This window comes from Haliotis rufescens, unplaced genomic scaffold (genome assembly GCF_023055435.1).
Source record: "Haliotis rufescens isolate VD_foot unplaced genomic scaffold, xgHalRufe1.0.p SCAF_2, whole genome shotgun sequence".
Lineage (NCBI taxonomy): Eukaryota > Metazoa > Mollusca > Gastropoda > Lepetellida > Haliotidae > Haliotis > Haliotis rufescens.
Window position 1 is genome coordinate 38,974,881 of NW_025963890.1, and position 9,925 is coordinate 38,984,805.

The 9,925-nt window shown below is 45.1% G+C and overlaps 1 protein-coding gene across 1 annotated transcript; it reads right to left on the reverse strand.

Moving 5' to 3' along the window:
• Nucleotides 1-417: 417 nt before the first annotated feature.
• On the reverse strand, nt 418-9,925 carry LOC124114795 (neogenin-like). The gene is made up of 9 exons (XM_048399302.1): nt 9,793-9,925; nt 8,118-8,390; nt 6,733-6,859; nt 5,904-6,061; nt 3,700-3,839; nt 2,992-3,145; nt 2,045-2,118; nt 1,611-1,813; nt 418-490 (listed from the first exon to the last, which is right to left on the reverse strand). Exons 1-9 carry the CDS (start codon nt 9,923-9,925, stop codon nt 418-420), a joined length of 1,335 nt encoding a protein of 444 aa, XP_048255259.1.

The window sequence follows — 9,925 nt, forward strand, 5'->3', positions numbered from 1 at the left end:
CTGCAATAAAACAACCCTACATGATACATCATAGACCCTGCACTGTTCCTGTATTTACCTAGATGCATCCACACCGCACACACGCTTCGTTTGTAGATACAACATAGTGTATGTTGTATTATAGTTAGTTGTTAGTTGGTTTTTTTGTTTAACGCGGCACTCAACAATATTCCAGCTATATGACGGCGGTCTGTATAAATAATCGCGTCTGGACCAGACAATCCAGTGATTGATACCATGAGCATCGACCCACGCAATTGGCATCAAACAAGTCAGCAAGCCTGACCACCCGATCCTGCTAGTCGCATCTTACGACAAGCATAGTCGCCTTTTACGGCAAGCATTGGTTGCTGAAGACCGGGTATTCACGGGTCTGTTGTGTTATACCATAAGAACACGAGAAAACCTCTTTCAGCACTAGAGTATTTGTTGTTGCACAATAGTATTTGTGAGAGCAATAGAGAACTTGTCAGAGCAACGGGGAACTTGTCTGAGCATTAGAGAACTTGTCTGAACACTTTCGAGAGTTCCCTAACCTGGCCTATCTGATAGTATCTGTGCAACTGCCCGTTCCTGCACTGGGCAGGCCGTTTGCCCAATGCGTGCAATTGATAATACAGCTTGCCCACTGCGTGCAATTGATAATACAGCTTGCCCACTGCGTGCAATTGATAATACAGCTTGCCCACTGCGTGCAATTGATAATACAGCTTGCCCACTGCGTGCAATTGATAATACAGCTTGCCCACTGCGTGCAATTGATAATACAGCTCGCCCACTGCGTGCAATTGATAATACAGCTTGCCCACTGCGTGCAATTGATAATACAGCTTGCCCACTGCGTGCAATTGATAATACAGCTTGCCCACTGCGTGCAATTGGTAATACAGCTTGCCCACTGCGTGCAATTGATAATACAGCTTGCCCACTGCGTGCAATTGATAATACAGCTTGCCCACTGCGTGCAATTGATAATACAGCTTGCCCACTGCGTGCAATTGATAATACAGCTTGCCCACTGCGTGCAATTGGTAATACAGCTTGCCCACTGCGTGCAATTGGTAATACAGCTTGCCCAATGCATTCAATGGACAGTAACGTGTATGAGTTTTAAAATCACAGAAGTCAAAAGGACAAAGTTATTTGATCTATTCACCGATTTATTGTACAAAGATCTGTTCACTGAATTTATTTCCCACATGGATGCATCAACACTAAATCATAAATTAGTATTTATATGGTTTCTTAACGACTGTAAAACACAAATAAAATACGGCTCGCAAATAATTCGTCTGATCAAATGAAGACTTTAATGCGCACCAAATAATAGGGTTAACCATTGTTTATTACAGCGACGTGTTCTGTGTCTATACTACAGATACGACATGTTCAAACCTGTCGTCCAAGTTGGTGTATACATAGATCACGTGTTCTAACCTGACCTCCGTGATGGTGTATACAGATACGACATGTTCTAACCTGACGTCCAAGTTGGTGTATACATAGACCACGTGTTCTAACCTGACCACCGTGATGGTATATACAGGGACCACGTATTCTTACCTGACCTCCGTGATGGTGTATACAGTGACCACGTGTTCTTACCTGACCTCCGTGATGGTATATACAGAGATGATGAGGGCGACATTCCGATGTTGTTGACCGCGTACACGTCACACCACAGTCCACGCCGTTCAGTGGGGTTGTCCAGCGTCTCAGAGAACCCCCCTGGACCAACACGTCTCTCCCCCTCATCTCCACACTGCACGCGGTAGCCTTGCATCTCCCCATTCTCCTCCTTAGGCGACAGAGGCTGTAGACATATTAATGTCATATTCATATTCAGTGACCCCATATACATTATTCCTATCAAACTCGCCCAATGGTGACACGATTAAATGTTTTGGGGGGAATTTTGTAAATTCTGATGTTTATGATCCATTTGGATTTTCTTCTTTCCTCGACTCCCATTCTTTAAAATTGGTTTGCGTTAGCCGATAGCGCTGTGATCACTTTGCTGAACGAGACCCTGGTATCTATCTACCTGCCAGTACACGACAACACTCCCTCCGTCAGTTCTAGCCACGGCAGGTGACACCCGTGGTGCGCGCCCTGGAACTGAAAGTGCAGATAATAATACAGACTCTACCAACTTTTGGTGTAATTGAACGATAAAGTTGACATCATTGAAAAAGCATATAACAAATCATCATCTGAATTTTGTTTGTTTGTTAGTCGTTTAACGCCGCACTGGACGATATTCCTGCTAACGGCGGTCTGAAAAATAAGCGAGTCTGACGAAACAATCTAGTGATTGACATCATGAGCATCGATCCACCTAGTTTGGATATGATGACATGCATCTACCAAGTCAGCGAGCCTGACCACCCGATCCTGTTAGAAGCCTCTTACGACAAGCATATCATCATCTTGACATCTGTCAGGATAAACTTGGGCATCATGGCTTGGGCACTTGAGCCATGGAAGTATGCGAGCCTTGAAACAGCCTACCAACCTACCGGCATCCAACGTCTTGACAGCAACTGTGTCACCTCGAGTCTACATCACTGCCACCTACCGGCATCCAACGTCTTGGGGGCAACTGTGTCACCTCGAGGCTACATCACTGCCACCTACCGGCATCCAACGTCTTGACAGCAACTGTGTCACCTCGAGTCTACATCACTGCCACCTACCGGCATCCAACGTCTTGACAGCAACTGTGTCACCTCGAGTCTACATCACTGTCACCTACCGGCATCCAACGTCTTGACAGCAACTGTGTCACCTCGAGTCTACATCACTGCCACCTACCGGCATCCAACGTCTTGACAGCAACTGTGTCACCTCGAGTCTGCATCACTGCCAACTACCGGCATCCAACGTCTTGACAGCAACTGTGTCACCTCGAGTCTACAACACTGCCACCTACCGGCATCCAACGTCTTGGCAGCAACTGTGTCACCTCGAGTCTACAACACTGCCACCTACCGGCCTCCAACGTCTTGACAGTTATGAAGTATCCATAGCTCCAGTAACCTTCCTGACGATGACGTTCTCGACACTTAACGTTGATGGTGTAATTGGTTGATGGTCTCAGGTTCGACAAGCTCGACTGGGTAAAATTCGTTTCCATGTTGTGTGTCTGAGATTAGAAATAACAGATTTATTTAAAACGTATGTGGTAAGTTTTGTAATGAAAGAGCATAAATTTAGCTAAGAGTTGGTTTCAGTTCTTTCATAGACAACGAGGTTGCATGGGACGAAATTTCTTCTTGGTCATGTGGACAGCCAAACGTTATTTTCTGTCCCCTGTTCTGTACTTTCCTAATTATAACCACTCAATGGCACGGCCTAAAAATACACAAAAGTAATCATTCGTACTATATTATTTTCAACTTTAAGGAAAGGCGAGAAGTAAACGATCTTCCTGTTCACATGAATATGTACATCTTCAGTGAGTGAGTGAGGTTTATTGCGCCTCTTTTAGCGATATTCACGCAAACGTTCGGCAGGGGACATCAGAAATGGGCTTCACACAGTGTACCCATGTCAGGAATCGATCCCGGGCGTCTGTGTAACAAGCCAACGTTTGAACCACTGGGCCACCGCACTAGAATCGTGAACAACACTGAGAGGGTGTAGTCAATTAATATAAATATACAATATATAATAAAAATACAGCTTCGTCTAACTCACCTGTTTATCTTTGTCCCCCACAACCGTCCACGTGACTCGGTAAGTGTATGTAGCCGCGTCATCGGGAGGTTGCCATGACAACTGTAGAGACCGCGTCTTCGTATTTTTGACAACAACATCCTTGACTGCTTTGGGGATAACTATAACAGAGAAACCATGGTAATCAATGGGAGAGCTAATGCAAGTAGTACAAGCAAACAACAGTTACCGCTGGGTAGGAACAACATACATACGGTCACTGTACCTTGAAGAAGTGACGAGTGTCTATATTTAGTCAGCTAATGAAATGATCCCGTTTATAACTCATGTGTGGCCAAAAGAACCCTACTCTGTTACCCTACCATTACCTACCATTGATAAGTGATTGAGTGAGTATGGTTTTACGCCGCTTTTAGCAAATTCCGGCAATATCACGGCGGGGGACAACAGACATGGGCTTCACACATTGTATCCATGTCGGGAATCGAACCCCGGTCTTCGGCGTGACGAGCGAACACTTTAACCACTGGGCTACCCGACCGCCCCCTACCATTGATGTAAATGCAGAACAGAAAGCCACCTGTTGTATGTGCCCGTGAAGATCCGGGGTAGAATAGGTCTTCAGCAACCCATGCTTGCCGTAAAAGGCGATTATGCTTGTCGTAAGAGGCGACTATTGATATCGCGACTTGGTTGATGCATGTCATCGTATCCCAAATGCGTGGATTGATGCTCATGATGTCAATCACTGGATTGTCTAGTCCAGACTTGATTATTTACAGACTGCCGTCATATAGCTGAATATTGTTGAGTGCGGCGTTAAACATCAAACAAACAAACAAACATGTTTTATGCGTCAGAAAGACTGTTGTACATTTATTTGTCGTGATCGTCAGTGGCAGCAAATGAGTGAAGTGCTAGTACAATCGCTAATATTGTTTTTAGAGTTATCCTTGGTTGTTGTTTACGAACATGGAAGGCTTGATCGTTCGAGAAGTTTCGGGATGGTCCTTTTTCTAGAAGGCTGGTTATACCCATATAAGAGTGACACGAGGTGTGCATTATCTACTGCGAACCTTTTTGAAAACACTAAATTCCTGCGAGCGTCCACCACATTTCCGGGTTCAAGAACGCAGAAGTACATGTAAGGTCTGTTACAGTAACGTATTACTGCTGCCACGTATTTGACTCATTATTTAGCTTTGTTTGAATGTGAACCTAAAGCTGTAAGTTTCAATATAATTCATTTAAAAATTCATTCCACCGATTTCTTATCGATTTCTGGGTTTACCTTTGCGTTTCAATTTGGGAATTATCTCGTGACACAAGACACGTGGTACTCCTTTTGTCAAAAGAGAAACATTTCGGTTGTGTGGATGTGAGTGAGTGAGTGAGTGAGTTGGGTTTAACGTCGCTTTTAACAGTATTCCAGTTATAACCCGGCGTGTCAGCTTAATGTGGGAGGAAAGCCCGAAGTGATGCAGGTCTAAGACGTTTACCACTTCGGTGAAACCCACGAGCACGGGTATGGTGCTGACAAACCTAGAAACATAATCGGGGCGAACCGGGATTCGAACCCACAATCATAGGTTTCTTGCGTGCCCAAGGGATGCAACTCTGCACAGCGAATCGCGGTGCCTTAGACGACTGGGCCACCTGTGCCCCCCGTTGTGTTGATGTAAGCTGCCTGCTCCTTGGTCTGAACACTCATTGCCTTCTCTCTACCTGAATCCAGGCCTTTGATTCGTTGGTTAAAAATAGCTAATATACAAGACAGCGGCTGTATGTGAGGTGAGGTGAGGTGAGGTGAGGTGAAATTGGGTTTAACGTCGCGGCCAAGATTATTGCACTTATATACCGACGTGCATGCATGTGTGTGTGGCTGCTTGTACTAGTCCGGACTGATGCCGATTTATAGTGCTAGCTCACTGATAAACCATGCCGCAGATTAACATGAATACCCCACTCAGACACAATATACTGACTCCGAGCCGACCAGTCCTTGTTTTAGCCCCTTAATGCCGAGCGCCAGACAGGGTAACAACAAGTACCATCTTGTAACGTCTTTTGGTATGACGCGGCCGGGGATCGAACCCCGGACCTTCCGCTCTCCGGGCGGACGCTCTACCACTAGACCACGGAGGCGGTCGCGGCTGTATGTATTCACGGTTGACTGTGGAACAAAGTGTACACAAACACATGCCATTTTGACGATGTTTTCTCACCTACATCCATTGGGTTGACCGGGAAGTATTCAGACATCGAGGTCACATTTCGTCCACTGTACAGGAGCTGTATTTGGAAATAGTACAGCAAAAATAGGTCATATCCTGGCGGCAGTGAGAAACGTCTGTTGGTTCCAGTGTCAATAGACTCTTCTGGTCTGGAATTCATAAACATCAAATTTGCATATATTTTAAATCATAATTTTTTAGCATTAAGTATACTTTAACGTGCATCAGCATCATTCTGTTCCACAAATGGCTCAAATCATTATGCTTGTCGTAAGAGGCGACTAACGGGATCGGGTGGTCAGGCTCGCTGACTTGGTTGATGCATGTCATCGTATCCCAATTGCGTGGATCGGTGTTCATGATGTCAATCACTGGATTGTCTGGTCCAGACTCGATTATTTACAGACCGCCGTCAAATAGCTGGAATATTGCTGACTGCGGCGTTAAACAAAAAAAACAAAACAAGCATCTTAAAACACTCTTATGATGTCGATAGGAATCGTACAAGGACGGTGCTTAAGTAGAAATTTCGAATAATCATGGACATTATTTGTTGCTTTTTAAGAATTTCTTAAGAATAATGCTGTTTTTGAGAGAACCCCTAATGGACCTGAAACAACAGTAAAAGCAAATATAGGTACATCCGGGTCTGTCTGGTAAAATGAATAATATGTCCAAAAAATGTTTTCCCCCTAAACAAATCGTTTACTGGATACAGGGATACTATGCGGGAAGCTCCATCTCTGGTGTCCCCGACCGTGGCATTGCTGGAATGTTGCTAAAATAGACGTAAAACAATACTCATTCACATGTAACTCACGTATTGCTGTAGGACACCCGACCAGTGATGTGTTCTGGGTGCCGGTAGTCCCTGGGTAGGGAGTACGAACACTGGACTTGTTGGGACCGTGTGGTGCAGTTCAAGCTCGTCACAGCCGCCAGGGGATCTGTACACAACCGACAAACAACACGAGGCTTATCATAGACGCTTCTATGTTACATTGAATAAGAGTGATTGAGTGAGTTGGGTTTAACGTCGCTTTTAACAGTATTCCAGTTATATCGCGGCGTGTCAGCTTAATGTGGGAGGAAAGCCCGAAGTGATGCAGGTCTCAGACGTTTACCACTTCGGTGAAACCCACGAGCACGGGTATGGTGCTGACAAACCTAGACACATAATTGGGGCGAACCGGGATTCGAACCCACAATCATAGCTTTCTGGCTTGCCCAAGGGACGCAACTCTGCACAGGGAATTGCGGCGCCTTAGGCGACTGGGCCAACCGTGCCCCCACATTGAATAAGAAATGAAAACAGTATCATCAGAGTTCGACTTGCACCAAGGAAATTCCGGAGTAGAAATGGTCTCCAGCAAACCAGTTCTTGACGCACGAGGGAGCTAAACGATTCGACGCCGAGGGACGTTGTTCATGATATCAATCATTAGTTTGTATGGTCCAAGTCCAATTGTTAACAGGCTGCCGTTATGTAAAACAACAAGCAAACAAAATTCGAATAGTTCCGAGATCTTTTGGTAGTCCCAGAGCTAAAGAATATTATTTTGTCATTAGTCCTATTTTCGGGGCGGTCGGGTAGCCTAGTTTTTAAAGCGTTCGCTCGTTACGCCGAAGACCCGGTTTCGATTCCCGACGTGTGAAGCCCATTTCTGGTGTCCCCCGCCGTGATATTGCTAAAATATTGCTAAAAGCGGCGTAAAACCATACTCACTCACTCACTCACTCACTCACTAGTCCTATTTTCCTGGCAATCGTCACAAGGAACCAAATGAAAAAGAAATCATTACATTTTATAAGAATAAGCCGCTAGACGATAAATAAAAGATTATGGGCATCAAACGTAACTTTTTAATTGTACTTGTATTTATTATAAACTACGTTTATAACGAACACGCTTATAACGAACTGACGGATATAGCGATCTTACTTTTTTGTCCCGACTATTTGCTGTAGTTATGCTGTATATATGCTTTTTACGAACTACGGTTATAACGAACTAAAATTTGTGGTCCCTTTGAGTTCGTTATATCCGTAGTTTACTGTACTATTAACCGAATTATACGCAGAAGAAAGGGATTGCAACATCGATAAACTGACAAAATGAGTTGATCAACTGAATCTGTTAGGTAAATCAATTTGAAAAACGAGGAAAAGTCAATTCATTTTGTGTATTGGTTGGTCATTACTCACAGTCCACATCGATCCGCACATAACCCAGGCCAAAATCTCCCCCCGGGGTGGTCAGGGTACAGTAGTACACGCCGGCGTCAGAGATAGACGTCACCTTCACCTCGATCGTCGTCGACGTCAACTTCTGGTTCACAACGCTGCCGAGAGATGTGTTGGAGTTTGGACGTCGTATCCAGATAGCGGAGGAGTTGACAGGCAAACTGTCGTCTGTGATGACGCATGTAAACAACATCGTCTCTCCGATGAAAGCTGGATTGAGGTTTACTTTAAGCTCTGGCAAAGAGACGTAAGTGTAATTAGCAACGAGTTGATTACCACCGACGTGCATGCGTGCGTGCGTGCGTGCTTGCGTGCGTGTGGCTGCTTGTACTAGTCCGGAGTAATGCCGATTTTAAAGTGCTAGCCCAGTGACATACCATGCAGCAGCTTAACAAATACCCCACTCAGACATAGTGGACTAACTCCGAGACGACCAGTCCTTTTTTTAGCCTCTTAATGCCGAGCGCCAGGCAGGGTAACAACAAGTACCATCTTTTAAGATATTTTGGTATGACGCGGCCGGGGTAAGACCACCCACCTTCTGCTCTCCTGGCGGATGCTCTACCACTAGACAACGGAGGCGAATAGTGTGTAAGCGAGTTGAGGTGAGGTGAAATTGGGTTTAACGTCGCGTCCAAGATTATTGCACTTATATAGCGACGTGCATGCATGTGTGTGTGTGGCTGCTTGTACTAGTCTGGACTGATGCCGATTAATAGTGCCAGCACACTGAGATATCATGCCGCAGTTTAACATGAATACCCCACTCAGACACAGTATACTGACTCCGAGCCGACCAGTCCTTGTTTTAGCCCTTTTATGCCGAGCGCCAGACAGGGTAACAACAAGTACCATCTTTTAAGATATTTTGGTATTACGTGGCCGGGGTAAGACCACCCACCTTCCGCTCTCCGGGCGGATGCTCTACCACTAGACAACGGAGGCGAATAGTGTGTAAGTATGTGAGTAGGTTGGGTTAAACTCGGCTTTGAACAGTATTCCAGTTATATCACAGCGTAGCAGCTTCATGTGGGAGGAAAGCCCGACGTAAGGCAGGTCTTAGACAATTGTATGTTAACCACTTAAGCAGAACCCACTTGAAAGGGTACGGTGCTGACAAACCTTGAAACATAAACGGGGTGAACCGGGATTCGAACCCACACTCATAGGTTCCTTACGTGTCCAAAAGATGCAACTCTGCACAGATCATGTAGCGCCTTAGACAGCCGTTCCACCCGTGTCCCCTCCTCGTGTGTAGCGTAGCACTATTTAACCATTTTATGATAGCTATTATCGTTATTACTTATCGTTGTCTGGGGCCACGGTTGGCCGAAATCGTTGTGTGTAGTTGTGTCCCTTTGATGGGCCTGAAACCTCTAATGGTGGGTTTGAATCACCGTCTCCGCCTGATCGTATTTTGGTTGGTCAGCACCATACTCGTACTTGTTGGTTTCAGCAAAATGCCAAAAGTTCTGCATTACTTCGGGCTTCCCTCTCACATGAAGCTGACATTCCCTGATATAAATGAAATACTGTTTAAAACAGCGTTAAGCTAAACTGACTCGATCGCTTATGTTTTCCCTCATATGTAGTTTGATAATCCGCACTCTATATATTAAGATTAACAAAAAATTACTTCCGTATCTGTCCGGGAGGAATGACGTTGACCTTGACAGAATGACAATTAACAGCATCAGTGACCTTGACATTGAACAGGTGCCTCCTGACAACAAGCGGAAGGGGAGACAACTCTGTATGAAGAAAGACAT